This window comes from Astyanax mexicanus, chromosome 14, assembly GCF_023375975.1.
Source record: "Astyanax mexicanus isolate ESR-SI-001 chromosome 14, AstMex3_surface, whole genome shotgun sequence".
In the NCBI taxonomy this organism is placed as follows: domain Eukaryota; kingdom Metazoa; phylum Chordata; class Actinopteri; order Characiformes; family Acestrorhamphidae; genus Astyanax; species Astyanax mexicanus.
In genome coordinates this window covers 7,050,243-7,070,765 of record NC_064421.1, presented here as the reverse complement: position 1 = coordinate 7,070,765, position 20,523 = coordinate 7,050,243, and the positions used below count along the sequence as shown (strand labels likewise).

Here is a 20,523-nt window from a genome sequence, read left to right as displayed (position 1 = left end):
GGATAAGTTAATCAGAGTTACCAGCGCAGTTAAGATCACCTAAATGCTTTACATTTTGATTTGTTCAACACTTTTAAGTTACTACATGATTTCTTATGTGTTCCTTCATAGTCTGGAAGACTTTACTATTCATTTACAATGTAGGAAAAAATAACCAAGACATCTGGACTAGCTTCCTTCAGTTATTATGGCCATAAATTGTGGAATAGCCTTGCTAAAGCTGTAAGGATGTTCTAATATTTGTTCAGTATGCTTCCAAACATGATCTTACGACATAAATTTGACTGTAGCATGAATGCCCCACTTCATAACTCTCAATTACAAGCATAACATGCAGAAATAAAGCCTAAAATATAATTCTGTATAACAAAGGACATGTTACTAGATACAACAGCAGGCTACAGAAAAACTAAAAGTGTCATGTGTGGTGAATGGAGCTGCAGTGCTGGTGAACAGGGCCGGTGGAGCTTTGAGGGTCATTCTGGCTCCCCGAGTCCTGGGGCCAGCACTGATGACCTTCACACTGCCTGAATCAATAGCGATTAACCCAGGTGCTGTGGCCAGCAGTGCGGAGCCTAGAGAGACAGGCATGGACACACACCCCCCTCACACACACACCCTCACAACCACACTACCATACACACTGCCATGGGCATCTGCCCAAACAAACACACACTCACACACACACACAACATAACCCAGTAGAAAAATCAATGGCCCGAATCACAGCATATCACTGAATAATGTAGCCAATTATTGCAGTAATCCTGACTTAAATATCTAATATATCGCAACTCACCTTCACCTAATCACCGATCATTCTGGTAATTTTATAATAATGTTTTAAACTAATTTAAACTGAGGATCAGAGTCAATCAAATTGTACAACATAGGTTGACTCATCTTTACTCGTAAGATTCAGCAGCAACAGAAAACATGTTCTCACTGCAGATTATACTGTTTTATTAGTCTACATTATGTTATTAATGATATTGTGTCAAATTGTGTATAAATCATTATTAATACACAATATAATCTTGATAGACTTTATAGACTATAAACTAGAAAAGCTCATTCTGAGCACATAAATAAAATAAATAAAAATATATATTTTTTTCAGCAACCACATATACTGTACCATAGCATCCACCTACCACAACAACTTCATGACAAGAACCTGGGATACCATTTGTTCATAGGAACCAGCTAAATCATAGCAAGTACTTAGGAACCACCTAGCAACACCACCGTAACCACCAAGCAACATCATACCAACACACTTGCAACCAAAGAGACTCCCAAGCAAACGCTTGCAATGCCTTGGTAACCACCTGGGACTACACAGCCACCACTCAGAAAACCACAGTAACCACATATACTGTACCATAGCAACTACCTACAACCATATACTAACTTTATGGCAAGAAACTGGAATACCACAGCAACCATTTAATCATAGGAACTACCTATATCATAGCAAGTACCTAGGAACCACCTAGCAACAACAACACAACCACGCAGCAACACCATACCAAACAATTGCAATCAAAGAGACTCCCAAGCAACCGCTTGGCAATTTCTGGAATACCGTAACAGCCACCTAGCAAGACAATGGAAAGCACCAACAGCCTAGGAACTGCCTATGGAATCCACTCTAGTGGCATAACCGTTTGACATTTCCTACACGAAAATGTACTTTTTTAAAATAATAATTGCGATTATGTATATTAATAATAAACATTATTATTAAATAGTTTACAAATAGAATTTTCTCAACGTATCTATATATTCTGCATCTGTTCATAGTTAAGTTGTACGTCCATTAAATTGACATATAAAATTCATTTGATTATAAAATTTCAGTGAAAACATACAGTTTTTACTTCATAGTATTATTTTATCCAATATAAATCTTAGAGAAAGCAGTTGGCCTGCAAATATCCCATAAATCTTGTTCTACTTACAGAGAATATACCCTCAACACTCGTTCAGGCCTGGCAAGGCGCCTACAAACATAATTAGTGTTGTCTGCCAAATCCATCTCCTCCATGCCCATTCTCATCATAATCATTCATTCTTTAGCTTGTGCTCAATAATGGCACTGAAATAGCTTCATTTTAAATGATAGGAGATGACCTTGGGAGGTGATAGCACCATGCTCTTTATCTCTGTGAGAACGAGTAGACAGAGGAGAGCGTACGAATTTTCTTTTATTCTTACTGGTAATACATTATTGGAGACTCTTTTTCTTTGTAGAACCAGCTGAAAGCAGGTTTGCTGTGGAACAGAACGACCACATTTGTATTAATCAACCTGACAGGAAATTGTGAAATCGATTCGTATGCTTCTATTCATGAGTATCTTGTTTGCTACAGTAAATTTAATCTCAGTCTACAGACTCAATAGGCTTTATGTTTGGTGGGTGCATGATGTATTTCCTTTAGCTGTTTAGTTAAGCTTCCTGTTTGTAACAGTAAGCATAGTTCAGGTATATAACTTAATCTTTCTCGGCAACAAACTTCACCCACACCCTGTAATAAACTCAATGTGGGGGCAGGGGTGGCAACTGCCCCTCTGGTTAAAAAAGCATTGCTAAAGTGCCCTCAAGAGTGACAAAAAAGAAACAAAGTGCCCTTTTTAGTGTGCAAAAATGTGATTTAGTTCCTGCTGGAGTGCCAATACTTGCAATACATTATGATGGTGTGAACTCTATATCAGGAAAACTTGATAACGTGTTCTTCCTCAATAGGCTTTATTTATGGTGGGTGCATGATGTATTTCCTTTAGATGTTTAGTCTAGCTTCCTGTTTGTAAAAGTAAGTATAATTCATGTATAGAGCTTAATCCTCCTTGGCCAAAAACTTCACACACACCCTCTGATAAACTCAATGTGGCGGCACTCTGTGCCTTTAAGAGTGACAAAAAAAGAGACAAAGTGCCCTTTTTAGTGTGCAAAAATGTGATTTAGTACCTGCTGGAGTGCCCATTCTTGCAATAAATTATGATGGTGTGAACTCCAGATCAGGAAAATTTTATATTGTGTCCTTCCAGAAGAAAAGGGTGCTGCTATGAAGTAGCTTTTATGACACCCCGTCTAGACACTGTCCAAAAGGGCACCTTTCCAGTAGAGAGAATGGAAGATGGCTGAAGTGCTGTGCAGAGTTTGCTTACAGGTGAGAAAAAAACATGCCCACCATTGGATTAAATGTGATGTGGTGCCCTATAGGAGCCAGTCACAATGTGATAAATTAAATTTGATGGTACAAGACATATTACATTGCTGCCATTGATGATACAAAGTCTAAAAAATCCATTCAATTTATATCTAATATCCTTTTATGTTTTTAAAATGTACATGCCCCGTGTTGTGTAGAGGATATGCTTAATTTTTGTTTTTCGATCCTGCTCTATAAATAGCCAGAGTTCACCACTGTCCATTTCTATAATAGCTATTTCACTTACTCTTGAACTTTGTAAGCATTGTATTAATAATTGTGAAACAAACAATTAAGAATGCTTATTATTAATAGCATTCTTATTGTTCTTGAGTTATTATTATCATAAGAAGAGAAATTCCTCAAAATTACTTGCATTTAAATATTAAGCAATACACTACATTACCAAGCCTATTAAAATGTCTAACTCTACAAATGCCATCATATGCCAATAAAAGAGTGATCAGCCAAAACAATAAAACCAGTTCTATGTATACAGACATTGAATACATCAGCCATAACAATAAAAACTCCTTCTTGTTTGTATACTCATTTTAACTTGTTTAATATTGTGGGTGAATCCACTCTCATTTACGTCATCATTGCATCATCTAACACTGTACAAAACCACTGTTACTCTGACAGTAAATAAAAACCTCTAAGACAGGTGTGCGTAAAGCTTATATCTCCTTGCTCCGGGACCCTGAGACCGCCTGAAACCCACGCCGATGTTGACGATGAGCAGCTGAAATGTGAAATACAGATGGGCAGCGTTTGCTTTGTGGAAGTCAGACTTTCTGAGGCAGAAAAGCTTGGTGGAGCCAAATGCCCAGCGTACTCAAGACAAAGTGGCAAATCTGAGAGTGCTGATAAAAAGAGCTGGTCTCTCTCATGCTTGGGGACAGGGCCGAGCCCGTGGGCAGCTGGAGCCAGAGATAATGGAATTGGATGCGTATCAGGAAAAGGTCGGCTGCTTTTGGCCAGCGCTGGGTTTGGGTTTCTGAGGGAAGGTAGGAATGTAGCCGCTGGGCCTTTCACTTTGATGATGGCCAAAGCATGGCAGAATCGAACACAACGCTGGATGGGCATAGCTATGGCTATATGGATGTCTAAACTCTCTCGTTTATCTAATAAGAGTTATAGACAGTTAAGTTTAAAAGTATTTATCCAGTGTCAAAATTACTGTAAATTTGCCTCTGTGAAACAACCCAATTTAAGATGCAGCAATCAAGATGTTAATATACTGTAGTATATTCTTTTTATTACCTTATATTACATTGCATTTAACAGATGCTTTTATCCAAAGCGAGTTACAAATTATGAGGCACATAAGCTATATTATGAATAGGGATTTAACAAATACAGCTCTGAAAAATGAAGAAATCACTTTTGTTTCTGAATCAGTTACGGACAACATTTCTCCCAAATTCCAAATAAAAAATAATGTCATTTAGAGCATTTATTTGTGGAAAAATGAGAAATGGCTGAAATACCAAAAAAGATGCAGAGCTTTCAGACCTCAAATAATGCAAAGAAAACAAGTTCATATTCATAAAGTTTTAAGAGTTCAGAAATCAATATTTGGTGGATTAACCCTGGTTTTTAATCATAGTTGTCATGCATCATGGCATGTTCTTTTCCACCAGTCTTACACACTGCTTTTGGATAACGTTACACCACTCCTGGTGTAAACATTCAAGCAGTTCAGTTTGGTTTGATGGCTTGTGATCATCCATCTTCCTCTTGATTATATTCCAGAGGTTTTCAATAAAATCTAAGAAACATCATGTTTAAGAGGACTCTTATTTTTTCCCAGAGCCGTATATTAAAATAACTATTTAGGGACTGTTCTATTTTTACATGGATGTATTATTTTTTTTTCCTTCTCTTTTTTATTTTCCTTCATTCCTTCTTTATTTTGTCTAAACCCAAAAAAGTATTATAATACCTCATAATTTATACAGGTGTGGCGGTTCGCAAGCCATTCCCTAAGAAAACACTTCAAGAAAAATGTACATACTGTTGTCCCATGACTTTTGGCATGGCAGCATATAAACTCAATAATTTAAAAAAAAAAAAAAACCCTAACCTAAAATATATATTTTAGTTTATGCAAAGTTGCAGTATATGTGGCTTTTGGGTTTTAAAAAGACTTTAAATTGCCACAAAACAAATGCATACCCATCATTACCCCCCCAGAAAACAAATAAACAGTAAACAAGCAAAACACACACACACACACACCAGACGAGGCCAAATTTATGCAGGTATGTGAGTGTGTATGAGAGAGACTAACACTTGGCCAGATCCATTTATTTGCCCGGTGGCAGGACTGCAGACATGAATGACAATGTTTAGCCGTGTCTCCTGTGCATGTGGGCACACTGTGTTTCTCTCCGCCTGCACATTCAGAATAATAAGAGCTGATATATTCAGTGTGATGCCTGTGTTGATCACCATAACTGACATTTAACACAAACGAATGCAGAGGCCACGCTGTACTGCACTCTCTCAGTATCTCAGAAAGTGTGTGATACACCACATTACTGCTGCCTGTTCCAGGAACAGTAGAAGCGTATGAAGTATATGGTATATGTTTTATGGTTCTCCTGCAGAGACCATTCCTTATATTCCATCTGCTGACAATATGTGACTGTTTTATTTAATCTTACTTATTCTTTTTTTTTTTTCATTATTTTATTTTGAATAGTTTTGTATTATTACTTTTTAACTTATTTTAATTTGTTTATTTTACCATTATGATTTATTATTTTGTTAATTATATTTTTATTGTATTATGTTTTTTTTTATTAATCTCTTATCTTCTTTTTTTCTTAATTTCTTATCAATTAAACCTCAAGTTTGATTTATATCTATTTTTAATATTTTATTCACTGTGTTATTTTACATTTCATTTTAATTTAAATGATTAAATGAAGTTAGCATTTTTATTGGCACTTCAATCAATGATTTTGTAAATGCTCTGCTATACAAAAAAAAGGTTAATTGATTGATTTGGGACCTTATTTCTGGCTTTTCCAATGGTACATGTTGAAAAACAGCATTAAACTGGCTTGAAAATGGCCATCTTATTTTAGAAAAGAAAAAAAAAAACACAATAATATCTGGAAATGCTGTAATACAATACGATACAATACAGTATAATATAACCTACCAAGCATTACTGTAAGAAGACCATATGAACCACATACTGTATTCCTGGCTTCATGACCTAGCTGATCTGGAACCAACACACCCATGACACTGGTTTCTAAAAGACTACAGCACTTTCCAGTATCTCCAGAGTCTGTGTAGAACAGACTAAAAACTCACACTGGTAATGACTCAGGTAAGTTCATTAGTTCCACCATTAGCCTTGTAATTCTCTTTATTATTCATGTACTGTTACAGCTTACTGCATGACATCACCTCGAGGTACGACTCCGTCATCTACAGCTGCACGTTAGGCCACGTCTGAAAGCTGGAATCCCCTTAGAGTCAGACTCAACTCCAGCTCAGGTCAAGCGTTCTCTGGGAGATTAACGAGCTTATTTATTTATTACGATTAGGTGAGAACTAATCCTCTGTTTACAAATGGCACCAGATTGGATTTTTGTATGTCAAAAGCAGAATTAAAACATGAAGCTGATTGGCTTTTTTATGTGAATGTAACCTTATTGCTTCAAAAGACTATTGAACTCAGTATAGCGATTATTAAAAAACAAATATCTTAATGACTCTTATGCTGAGACCTGCTTGAAGTTGGAAGGAGACCACGGTGACACTTTGTAATAAAATATCAGATTAAAGTAAAGCATTTAAAATGTCAGGGAACACCAATAAATCACACACACTGAATACTGATGAGGATGAGAATTTTTTTTTTACAGGCAAACACAATAAATAGAAATAGAGAGTTAGGATGATTATGTTTGTTAAGTTACCTGTTACTTTTTCAGGAGGATAATGCTCACCCACCCACAGCACAAATTTATCCAAGGCTCTACTGCCTTGTAGTCACAACTGGCGGAATTTGTGAATTTTGGGTAAAACCTTTAATGCAGGGGAATTTAATTTAGATTCATTTTAATTCAGTACGGTCTAGTCAGAGAAAATTTAGTCAGGCCAAGGTCTGGACTGTCGTCATTTTTTTTGTGCTTGTGTTATGATTCAGTGCTATATCCTGTATACTGAAGAAGCCTAGTAGTTCTCTCAGTGTTTTATATCATTTTATAACAACTGAAAGACAAAACAAACTACAAATACTAATATATTCAGTATATTAAGTATATACTATTGTGGCATACATTATTGACTTATCATACAATACATGGAAACATTTATCTATTCATATCTATTAATTTGAATCTGTATGTGAACTTTGTTTCAAAATGATATATTTATTCTATTTGATTTTATTTATATTAGATTTATATTAGCCCTGCCTGTCATGATAATTATAAGAATGACAAATCGTACAATATATGGAGGAATGTTTGCTGAACTTGGCCAGCATATCAGCTTTGATTAAAAACAGCAGATTTATTTTATTTAATATCATTACTGTTGGTATGTTTTTTTTTTTTATAAATGTAGTATTTTAATTTCTTTTTCTGGTGCACACCATCTGAATTAGCCTTTTTTGCTTTATTCTCAAACAGCAGGCAGAGGAGAGCGCTTGGTGATCTTACAGCACACATGATAGGTCTGCTTGTGAGTTTACTGCGCTGCAAAGCACCGTATATACTGTAAAGACAAGAAAAGTTCAGCCGCTTTAAATAAACTGTCAGAATGAAATCCTTCTCAGTAGTTTATCGGTCCAGCTATTAGTGACCTCTGCTTTAAAGTGACTTCCAGTATCACTCAGCCCTACTCACCTCTCTCGCAGGTGCGGGACCAGTAGCCGGTTCCGGTGCAATCGCAGACGAAGCGGTTCCAGCCCTCCTTACAGACACCCTTGTTCTTGCAGGGGTAGCTTTCACACTGCTTGCCCGACACCTTGTTACAGGAGGGCTTGATGCCAGCTCCGTTCTGGGCCTCCGCTATCTGCCTGATGTCCTTACTGCGCCCGTCGATGAACAGGTCCCTGATGCAGCCCACGTAGCCGTAGTTCAGCATGGCAGTCCACAGTTCCGTGGGTAGGATAAGACCGGCCCGGTTGTCAGGAAGGCCACCCAGATACATGTCTCCTTCCAGGTCCAAGATTTCACTCTCCCCGCTGGCAGTGAAAGGCGTACGCCGACTGTTCACTGAGATAGTTCCTGCAGGACAGAAAGAACAGTACATGTTCAGAGTCAAACAGTAGCAATCTTTTGACTTTACAGTGATGCACATGTGGAATTTTTCAATTTTAGGACAAAAAACAATCAAATTTCAACTTTCAATTCATTTCAGTTTTTACGTTTGTTAGTTTAAACCATTAATCTTAGCATATAATCATGTGGAAGGAGAGGGAAAGAACTTTGGGCAGGATTTTAGGTGGATTTTTGGATTCTCTGTTTTAGCCATCTATAGGCAAGCCATCAATCGTGCACCGTGCAGCTTGATTTAGGGCGTGTCATTGTGTCTTTGCTATCATAACGATGAGGGTCTTGAAATGGGCAAAGCGGTGTTTTGGGCGTAAGGTGAAATCACCAACCACCATTGACAATTTACTGCAAGATAGCAATGCACGTCTGAGGGTCAAATCAGTCAGTGGCGCACCTGTGCTTTCCATCGCCAAGATAGCAATACGCCAGAAATGTACAGGTACCTGAACACACCTCATTTTCAGGCCACCACTCGCATCAGTGTAGATATATTCACAAGCACTGTTGCTTTTTAAAAAGTGCAAGTGGAAAATGTGAAGTAGGCATGGAGTAAGATCATCAGTGGATGAGGCACTGTGGTTTTGGGTTGCACACATTTTGCAATGAACACAGAAGGTGCCAATTGAATTTACACAATGTTATACTGGGAGAAGGAAGTGCTTCAGCTTTTTTTAATGTAAGTCTATGTTAAAAGGTTCATCAATAATTTTTTTTCTTCCCTGATGTCACTGGCATATTCCAAGGTGACAAGGATTCTAGGATTCATCGGGCTCAGACTGTGAAAAAGTGTAGAGTCCAGGGGACAGGATTTTAGATTTGAACCCGATTTAAAATCTTTGCGATGTGATGGAGAAGACTTTGTGCAGTACTCCAAACCTTCCATCATCAATAAAAGATCTTGAAGAAAAATGTATGCATTTCTGAACAGGAATAATGTTGTGACATTGCAGAAGCTTGTGGAAACGATGTCTCAGCCAAAGGCAGAGAGTGTGTGACCTTTTCTTGGACAGGCATTGTATAATGTTATGTAATTTTGATGTTTAACATTGTAAACATCACATTCTTCAGTCTGGTTCACACAAAAATGCAGAAATGCTTAAATTACACCCTATTCTGAACCATCAACTGGAAAGTTTGTCTGTCTGAAGATGAGTTCTGGCTTTGTGGATATTGTGTTCCATCTGCTTCGGACGAGCCGTGTTGTAAATCCTGTTTTCTGAAATGCCATGGTGATTTGTAGGAAAACAAAGTTGTTACACAGCCGTCCTGCGAGACCACATCTGACAGCGGGGGGATTAGGGGAGGGTCTGAACTCCAAACTTCTGTGTGAATTACTGCACAGTTTTATCCAGAAGGGTAGTACATATGGAGAGAGTGGGCGAGAGACAGAGACAGATACTGAGAGAGAGAGAGAGGGCAGTAGCAGTAGTGCTGCATTAGGGGCTTATCCTGTGTTTATGACCTTGTTGGGGATGTGTAAAGCCGCCTCCCTCAGATACACACAGATGTAAAGTGTAAACGAAGCAGGGAGGAAGGGATCAATAGGGCTAATCTCTGCTGAAGTGACATCGGCCCAGTCCCGTGAACACCATTGTCTAATAGCCTGCATTATTAATATCCCCCGAGACCTTCCGGAGAACCTTGTGCTATGAAGTGATATGGAGTAGTTGCTGATCGATTTGGCCCAGTGCAGAGATTCAAGGGCGAGAGAGAGAGAGAGAGAAAAAGAAAGCGCGAGATAGACTGAATGCAAATAAGCAGAAAGAATTAAGCGTTTAACTAACATACATGTACTGTGGAAGATCATTCACTTAAACTCAGACCTGAGCTCTCCTCTGCAGTGCTAAACATTTCAGTAACAATTTTTAGTTAATGTCATATCTATAAGAATCTAATGCATTTTATTTTCATTATAACATGCTATTAAATTGTTCAGAAAATCTTTAGACAGTAAATTCATAGAAACTGTTACCAAAACATGTGGCACTTATATATAATATAACATGTTATAGTCATTTAAAATATTATATAGCATGTCTTTGCATTTCCTTGTTGCAATATATTATTAATGATAGATATGCTGTACCAGTGAAAATTTTGGACACACCCTCATTTAATGTTTTTTTTTTTTTTTTGCTAAATTATAAAAATAAATACTGAAGTGATTCAGACTATGAATGAACATATATAAGGAATCATTTAGTTACTTAAAAGTGTTAAACAAACCTACATACTCTGTGAAGACTTGTAGTTTATGAGGCTGGTAGCTCTGATGAACTTATCCTGTACAACAGAGGAATCTCTTGCCCTTTCTTTCCTGGAGCAATCCTGATGAGAGCCAGTTTCATCTTAACATTTTTGATGGTCTTTGCGACTGCACTTGATGATACTTTTAAAGTCTTTGACATTTCTTAACATATTTTTTTCTTTCCTTAGTTGAGTAGTTCTTGACATGATATGGATTACTGCATGAAAAATATTGAAATTAAGTTGTGTCCAGACTGGTACTGTATATCTATAATTAATATAAATAGTTTTAAATAAAGAACGCCTTTCACTGTTTTTAGAGCATAAAAGACATGCTATAATACAATATAAACGATTATAAACTATTAACATATTCAGAATAAGTATAATTAATGAGTGGTTAAATGTAATTATAGCATATATTGGTGTGTGTTTATAGATAGATGCATTAAGTTTACAATACATAATGCATTATAAATACGCAATAATGTTTTATGCACTTATATCCATGTTTATAAGGCCCTATGAGCATAGAAATTTATGACTAACAAAATTGCCTGCTTATGAACACATTATTATTAATATTATTATAGTGGCTTATAGCTATAGCTATAGTAGCTATACTCTGTAAGTCTGCATAGTTCAGTGTGTGTTTATGGGCCAGTAGCTTTTACAATTATAATAGACTATGCAAGCTGGCACTGAGTTTATTGGTATTGATATCAACATATGAATATAATCACTGCTTATGATGCATTATGATTATTTGTAGACACTCCTCAAATGTATTATACATTTTTTATATGCTGTATATTTATAACCATGTTTATAATGGCTTATGAGTCTCACAGACATGACATGGTGTTCACAAAAGGGTTACCAACATGTCTAAAATGGTATGGGATGTGTTTCTGCATTGGAATCTGTCTGTTTTCATGGCACTGCGTATGTGTAATTTGGTTGGTGTTCTCTCAGCGATGTCTGGAGAAGCGGAATGATTAACTACAGCACTGACGAGCATTTATTCAGCATGCGCTGATCTCCTGCTACTTGCTGATAACACAGAGAGACTAAGAGTAGCATATTAAGAAGTATGAGATAACAATGAGGGACAGACAAAGTGGACGCTAACGCAAAATAGCACTTTTTTTGTGTGCCTGCTTCATGCCTGTTAGATTAGTCTAACCAACAAGCTGTGCGTTTTCCTTGTTGAAAAATAAGTGATGGTTTTAATTAAATGTGGAAATTGGAATTAAATGAAAATACCATGTTGTGGGACCAAATGTAGTAGTAGTTGACAGTTGTATTTGTTAAAGACATACTCTCTTACCTGATCTTCCATCTCTCTGGATGTCCACATGGTACCATGCCCCATCGTTGACCTTGTTCTGCGTGGCCTTCACCTTGATGGTGCCTGAGCCCATATCCAGCAGCAGGTACAGGCTTCCATCCAGCAGCTCCACAGCGAAGAAGTCCACCTTGGTGTTTTTCTGGCTGCCAGTGGCCTTCCTGTCCTGGGGCTTTCCGTGAGTGAAGAGGATGAGTCCGTTGGGCTCGGACGTGCGGAAGTCGAAGGATATGGACCCCATGCGCTTGGTGTTCCACTTAGGCAGGCTGATGTAGGCCTCGGGTGTTTCGAAGGAGATCGGGTCTAGAGTCGCCACGTTCTCACACTTAAACACCACGTCTCCCTGGATCTTCATCTTAGGATCCACGATGCGAGCCAGTCGAGACAGCTCCAACCTGATGTCATTGTTTTTGTAGACAACCTGCATTGAAAGAGACAAAAGAACAGAACAATTGGATGCTTAAATGCTTATAAGGTATTTTTAGGAGGCTACAGGTCAACATGTGGTGATAGAGTTCAATTGAAAGATGGAGATTGTTGATTTTATTCAAAATATCAAACACTAATGCCAATAAGTCAGGGTACCTTAATACATTATGGTTTAGAATATGAGTTTCCTAGACAAGAATTAAGTCTAGTCTTGGACTAAATAGCATTTCCATTGAACGGAACCTTACTCCCTAAGATACTTACAAAAGTTCCGAATCAGTGGTTGAATGATGGAGATCAGAGATAAAAAGAGAAAGGGGGGTATAATATGCTTATAATGTATTTTAAGGAGACTACAGGTAGATATGCCAGATCATATTTTTTATCAGGTTGTGGCTCTTTATGTCTGTAGTAACTGATCACCTACAAAAAGTTTACCAAAACCCTGCAATCTAGCTTATCAGTCATTGATATGCTGCTTTTAATAAAAATTGATTTACAATAACAAAAATAGGGCACTCTCCATCCCTACATCTGCATCTGTACATGCCAATTTGCATTCTGCAGTGATGCCATAGTAGTGTAATAGCACAGTATGTACACTGTATTGATATTTTCTGTTTCAGTGGATACCTGAAGTCAATGATTGGTAAAAAGTAGTTTGGCTGGCGGGCAATCAAAATGCATTTTGAGATGGATTGATTGGTGTTTTTGGCAACAATACCAATCAATGATCGTTCCAATTAATCAATGTTCCACAAACAAAGGAGAATTTTACCAAATATATGCTGAACTAATCAGCTTTGTTGGACTTCTATTTTAGCGAGCTATAGGTGAGCCACCAACCGCATACTGTGCAGTTTGATTTAAGGCATGTCAGTGTGTCTTTGCTATCGTAACAACGGGAAAAGTATGCCTTGCTTGGCTCACTAAATAATCATGGGTGTGTTTTGGCTGTAACATGCAATAAAGCCAAATCAGTGGATTAGCATTTTAATGGTGCAGCACTTCTCATTTACAGGAGAAGCAATATTCTTTTATTTGTATTCAAATTTTTGTTGATTTGTAAATTTGGGTTTGTGCACTGCTGCATGTCCATGTGTGTGTGTAACAAGTCAGAGTGTACATGTGGAAAGCCTGCTTTGCCAAGATAGCAATGAATGTCTGACGTTTGACATCTGCCTAGGTTGTATTTAGTCAGTGGATCACCATTGTTTTCTGTTGCCAAGATAGCAATACGCCAGAAATTTACCTGAACACACCTCATTTTGAGACCACCATATTTATTGTTATGAAACGTAGTCATGAGAATGGTGTTGTATTTGTATTAAATAAATAAGAAACCTGCTTTCATTGCTTTTGAAGACATGTGCATAAGCTTTAAGTTAAATTCTCTCAGATTTGCATCAGATTTGTAACAAAACTCCTGCAGGATTTTTTTTCATAATAAACAAAAAAAGTAGGATTGTCAATGGATTTACTTAACCTGCCAAAGAACAGATGAGGCCATGTCCAAATCAGGTAATATGCAAGTGTAATATGCAAAGGTAGTAGAGTTTGAACTAGTCACAATCTTATTAAAATGTATCATTTAAAAAGAATGCCTTCTTTGTAAATGTTAAATTTCAGTAAGAATAGATTTACTGTATTCCCAAATATTAGATGGGTAGGGTAGATGATCTAAAGTGTGGAGCTGAAGTCCAATTTCACTAAATTTCTCTCTGAAGGGTGGATCTGTGCTTGGGTATGTTTTGGAGCCTTATAGCTCTCTGGATATAGTCTGGCCACAGTCGCAGGAATCAGTCCCGTTTCTCAGCCTGAGATTACAGATAATCCTTCTGGATGCGGCTGTAAATCAGCCCATCTCTCTCTCTCTTGCTCTCTCCCTCTCTCTCTCTCTCTCTCTCTCTTCCTGGCCTGGAGGAAGGTGCAGCACTGAGAGATTGTCTGTTTTCCCTGCGGAGGACAAGCCTCCTTCACCAGCCTTATCAGCCACATCATAAATATCGCCATCCCTGGGGGGATCCATTCCTCAAACAAAGCCATGCATAGGTCAGGCACATCGCGTTCCTCACACACCAGCTCCAAACACTTTCTCAGGACAGGAAACAGATTGTCGCTGTCGTTACTGTTGGTTCAGACAGCAGCCAGCACTTTCAGCACGTAATTTACGCTGGTTCAGATGTATTGACCTCCACTGACTCTGTTAAATCTCACACATACCCTGAGGGCCTCATGTTTAACACAACTACTGCAAATATCTGGGGTCAGTATATTATATACAATATTATTTCTCCACCTTAAATCAATAGTAGCCTGGGGATACTTGTACCTTATATGGACAAAAGTATTGTGGAGCGGCTTTTTAACTGTTTCTACTAAAATCAAAGGTATTTACAATAGATTGGGTCAACACATCGATGTAATCAGCAACAGATTGCATATCGTGCCTCTGTACCTATGGGTCCTTTAGAATTATTGAAAATATTGAAATACTGGGCTATGCTGGAAATAATGCTGGAGCAGGGGCATCAGATGTATTTGTAATGTGGAGGGAAGGCACACTGTTAAGAGGGGTGAGTTTTATTGTGTCTGTTTATAATGTTAATGAATTAGATGTCATTTCCTGCATTCTAGTGTATTTTAACAGATTGTTAAATATCTTCAAATTTTACTTAATGTAATTACTATATTAGTCTTAAAAAAAAACAGGCTACAGAAGTATTCTGGTCACTCACTGCAATTTCACATATCAATAAATATCATCAGAGTGATTTGGAAGTAATGATAGCTAACATTATGCTAACTGATAGATCTGACTAGCCGTAGCATTTCCATTGGAAAAAAAAAGTGTTCTTTGGGAGAATTCTGACTTTCTGTCCATTGTTTATGGGGAGGGAGCAAATATTGCAAATAATTGATCATTAACCAATAATATAATACCCTAATTAAACAAGGCAATGCTTACTGTTAATATTTCATTGTTTATTTTATTGTTTCATTTAACATGGCTAGGGTAATTGATATAAAAAAATGAATAAGATTTTAGAAAAAACTTTATATTGGGAGATAGCAATGGGGCTGACGTGACCTCCTCCAGTATTCAGCAGCCTGCACTGACTATTTAATGACTGCACTGACTACAATTTGATTGCATGAGGTGAGCGGTTGTAGGCAGCTAGGAAAACCTTGAGAGGACTTTCAGTGATAAGTGTATTCTCCTATCCAACAACTGGAATGGATTATTTTGTAAAGCATTAAAAACAGTGTTGGGAAAAGTAGTAGTTTATATTAAGTGTAGGGGGATCCAAGTTAATGCCATGTGCTAGGGGGCTTTAAACGCCTTTACATAGCTCACACCTGGCATTGAGAATGGCGCCCATAGGTTCATGTCTATCTACTTCAGAGAGACTTATTCTATTGGCCGCTATGTGCCACTCTACAATGACTAGATAAGCTTCATATCTCTGTCAGCAATAGTTACAACCTACATTCATAAGAAGAGGTGTCCAAAGATAATATAGTGTAACATACTCATACATGCATGGTGTCCTCTCTCAGTATGTCTGTGTCTCCGCTGCTTTACACACCATTTAATACAAAGTAATATTCAAATGACACGGGGGCCGAGCTTATCTGTCTCCAGGTCAATCCTAATTATCCATATGAGGTCAGTGCATTCTCCATGCTCAATATCCCCTCTTCCCCTTCTTACAGAGCTCCACAAGAGCTGCAAAAGGAGGTGTTGTTATCAATAATATTGGGTCTCCTATTTATCCTCAGAAAAGCTTACCTGCCGCATTTTTTCCCCCCGCTATCTTTCATTATCGGGTTTCACCTCAGAAATCTCTGCTCATCACGAGAGGCTGGCGCTCCATGACAGAAGCTGATACCCCTGCGTTTAATGCCATCCTGAAGCGCTGTCATTTTGATGAACTCAAACTGGCACACGAAATGTCAGCTGGCTAATTCCAGCTGGGGAGCTGCTGCTTTGCTAATGCAAAATGTCCACTCTCTCCTCTCTGAACCTGAAAAGTCCAATCTGCTGTGGACTTTTGAAATCACATTTTACGTGTCGAAAGTGCTCAGACTTTTTTCGGCGCAATGATCCTCTCAGGAGCCCCAAATTGAATTAATTGACTTTGCGAGAGCGGTGATTAATCGCCGGCGAAAGGTTAGGGATGTCACTCAGGGCCGAGAAACATCAGTGCTGAGGACAAATATTTGTTCCCTCGGGGGCGAGGACTGGTGAGTTGTCGCTTTGAAACAGCATCCACGCAATCACGGCATTTAAATATAATGCCAGGGATTTATCTATTGGCACCTGGTGTAAGGTGCGTCTGCCGGGACATGAGAAAATAGGGGCGGGCGTAATTGAGCCTTATTCCGTAGATAGCCAGGAACAGACTTGGGCTGAGCATCTGCCTATTTAAAGTCTGTAGATGAAATAGATTCAGCCGTGAGTGAATATGAAGGCTGACTGAGTGTGGAAGCAGAATGAAACTTGTTTGAATATGCGGACGGAGTAGAATTTCATCAGGCCGTTATCTCGCCTTGCAGACTCACTCTGTAATAAACTGGTGGTGGTGGTGTTTGGGAGGGTAGGGTGGTGGGGGTGCACCCTGTGTGGAGATAGCTGAAGTTCTTATGTAAGGTTTGGCTGAACAGGAGGCGATTTATCCCACAAGCCATTTACCACACATTTCTCCACAATCATAGAGACACCATAAACCCTGGCCGTAATACGGCAGCTACAGAAAGGCCATCAGCCCCTGGCTGCTCGTGCCAGTTTGATAAAGTCGGCGAGAGAGAGAGAGAGCGGCGAGAGATTGAGATGTCTGACGGGGGTTTTAGGGCTGCAGCTTAGCCGAGGCAGCCATGTTGTGAGAAGAGAGCGAGCTGGAAGAGTGGCCATGCGCTTTAGCGAGGTCCAGCGTGTGCCCCTGGCCCCCGCTCGGTCCTCGGTCTGCGGTGGGCCCGTAATGACACGCCCATTCATCATCCACAGCTGTCTGCGCATACTATAAATCTCTGCCGACACAGCCTGCCCACCGCTCTCATAGAATTAATGGCTCCTGGGTCAAACTGGAGAAAAGTTGGAAATTGGTATAGATTATTCACCAGTCAAGGGTGCCAGGTGGCACTCGGTTAGAGTTTTGCATGAGGACCCAGTACAGGGTGGCTTGATGGCCTGCTGTGGTGGGGCGTCATGGATCAAGGAGCAATCTGATGTCCATCTACAGTACATGCACCCTGCACAACATCCAAAAATGGATTTACGAAACCAACTGAAGCTGAGTTTCAGAAGAAGTGAGTGATAGTAAGTAAATAAGCAATTACATTAACACCACCTGTAATGGATACGCTAAATTGTCGTGAAAAATTGGATTCTGGTGTGTGGATGTGTGAATGTATTGTATACCCAGATATGGATTTGTCACTCTGCCCAATGCAATCCTTCAGGTGGACGGTTGTTTCCGGTTAAGAGTGCACTGTACATGATTGGCTTCATCATCATCACCTGCTTAATATAAAATAAGTCCCCCGCAACAGATCTAAGCATAGCAGACATGGACCCCACAAGGCCTCTAAATGTTTCTAAAGATGATTCATTTAATTTTGGTAATGCTAGTCATGCTGGTCAGCAACCCTGGTGATGCTGGTTATACTGGTTGAACAGCTTGGTCACGTAGCTCAACCAGCTTGATCTAGCTAATCACGCCGGTTAACAAATTGTTCAGTGTAAAAATCAATACTGCTAGTGTTTAATTAACAGCTTAAGTGTAAAATGATATTACTGATGTGTGATGTTCACTGCTATCTTACACCCCACCAAAAGTCTCTTTTGACACCTTCCGCCTGTGTTGTTTATGTATCTATATATATCTACACTGATATGTATGGTTATCCTAAAATGGAGTGTGTGCAGGTTTCCTGCATATTGCTATCTTGGCAACGGAAAACACAGGTGCACCAATGACTGCATACAACCAAAACAACAGTCAACCGTCAGACGTCTAAGCAGTAAATTGGCAACAGTCATGTGCCCAACGCTCATACACCCACCTGCTTTGTGCAGCAGTGCACAAACCCATAGCATATGCCCAATGGCAGCTATGCAAACACTTAAGCAAAAAACAGAATGAAACAACCCTGAAACAGCACCTGACTCTTAAAGGGAATGGCAAGTGACATGCTGATTTTTATTTTCGTTATGACCAAAACAGACCCATGAGATTTAGTACATGTTTTTGGTACATATTAAGCTGCACAAAGCATACTTTTCCCATCATTATGATAGCAAAGACACACTGACGCTCTAAATCAAGCTGTGCGGTGCGCAGTTGCTGGCTAAATAAAAGGTCGATAAAATAGGGCCCTAACTTAATTAGCCAAATTCGACTGATGGATACTTCACTATAGGCATACCTCATACCTCAAATTTACATTGGAAATGTTGGATTTCACATGCTGACATGTTTGTCAACCCCAGCCTAAACTGCCCAGATTGTTATTTTTTAGCAGAATAGTGTTGTAATTCCACTATAAGGGAAATGTAGCAAACAGGTAATAGAAGCTAATACCCCCTCCCAATTAGCATTGTGCAAACTGCATGCATAGACTGTATGAATGAATAGTCTTAAGTTGTCCTTACTTGTAGCTCAAAACTGTTACGTGTATGCTGCTTGCCTCCTGGAGAGCAAATATCCAGCATGATTAGAAATCTCCTAGCACAAATAGATCCACCAAAGCTGACAATTACAAGATGAATTGAACCAGTTGTGTCTGAGCTAAACAGGAGTAGAAATTTAGAAGAATTCTCATTCAACAACCCTGCTGAAGTGTTGACTTACTTCCGTTTACTCGCAGATCCATTCCATTAAACATCCCTCCAATAACACATCAGCATTAAATCAACTCAGCTGTTCCTGGAGTCGGCCGAGCTTCTCTTCCTTCTATAAACCTACGCCAGATATTACCATTCCTACGGCGCTCATCCAAACGGATCAGCTGGAGCGGCAGGGTTACACAGTGGGTCGACCCATCTGTCAAAACGCTACTGTTCTGACCCAGTTCGCAGCTGGAGAGAGCAGGACAGGCTCAGGAGGCTCTGGAGCGTGCTTTCAGAGGAGCTGCCCAGTACAGTGACAAATGACAGGCACCATGAACATGCTGGAGACAGTGAGTGTGATGGCGGCGCCTCGGGGAAGAGCCTGACTTCAGCTCAGAGGTGCTGAAAGCTCCAAGTCCTCACTAGTCATTAGTGCCAGCAGACCCCTGTGCCTACACACACACACACACACACACACCTAGCTGTATGCTGATTAATGCCCTTCAGGCTCCGGCCCAAAAGCTGTAGTGGGAGTGGGCTTCCCTTTAGCCTACTTTATTCTGAACACCATAGTTTCATAGCTGGTCAAAAATATTTGCATAAATGCTGATGCTTTCATTTTTACACATTTTACTTATTACATATTACTGCAAATATATTAGGTATTTATTATAAAAAAGACACTCACAGTATATACAAGCCTGTTTTTGCTGCATTACTGTATAATATTTGTGTCCCATGACTTTTGGCATTTTCCATGAAGGCTAAATCACGCTGCACCGAGTTTGTCTGTTCATATGGACGTGATACAAAAGACACACCGACACGCCCTAAATCTAACTGCATGATCTGCAATTGACTAGTGAGCTATAGATCGCTAAAATAGGGGTCTTTAAGTCTATATATTATTTTATCCCAATTTATTCAATTTGGAGCAGTTTTACTGGACAATTCATCATGAATCTTTTTTTTTTTGAAAAGTGGTTCTTAACCCAAAAGTGCCCATGGTGACGTATGTGTCACAGACCCTTTTAAAAGGTAATGCAATTCCATTGAACACTTTGTGCTTTATAAGGTCACTACGGGACATATACTGGACATGGTGAAAGCATCACTGGACAGTGTGTAAATGTGTGTTCATTT

General features: G+C 39.0%; 1 protein-coding gene across 20 annotated transcripts in view; it reads right to left on the bottom strand.

The window, feature by feature from the left end:
* The window catches only part of nrxn3a (neurexin 3a), a 504,128-nt gene that overhangs the window by 342,730 nt on the left and 140,875 nt on the right, over window positions 1–20,523 (bottom strand). For all 20 annotated transcript variants that reach the window (XR_007424264.1, XR_007424265.1, XR_007424266.1 and 17 more), the window contains 2 exons: window positions 12,102–12,540; window positions 8,093–8,476 (listed from right to left, as the gene is read on the bottom strand). Coding sequence is in view for 17 of the 20 variants with exons in the window: in XM_049464234.1 (XP_049320191.1) it covers window positions 8,093–8,476; window positions 12,102–12,540 (823 nt within the window). In the remaining 3 variants the exon portion in view is untranslated. The remainder of the gene's footprint in view (window positions 1–8,092; window positions 8,477–12,101; window positions 12,541–20,523) is intronic.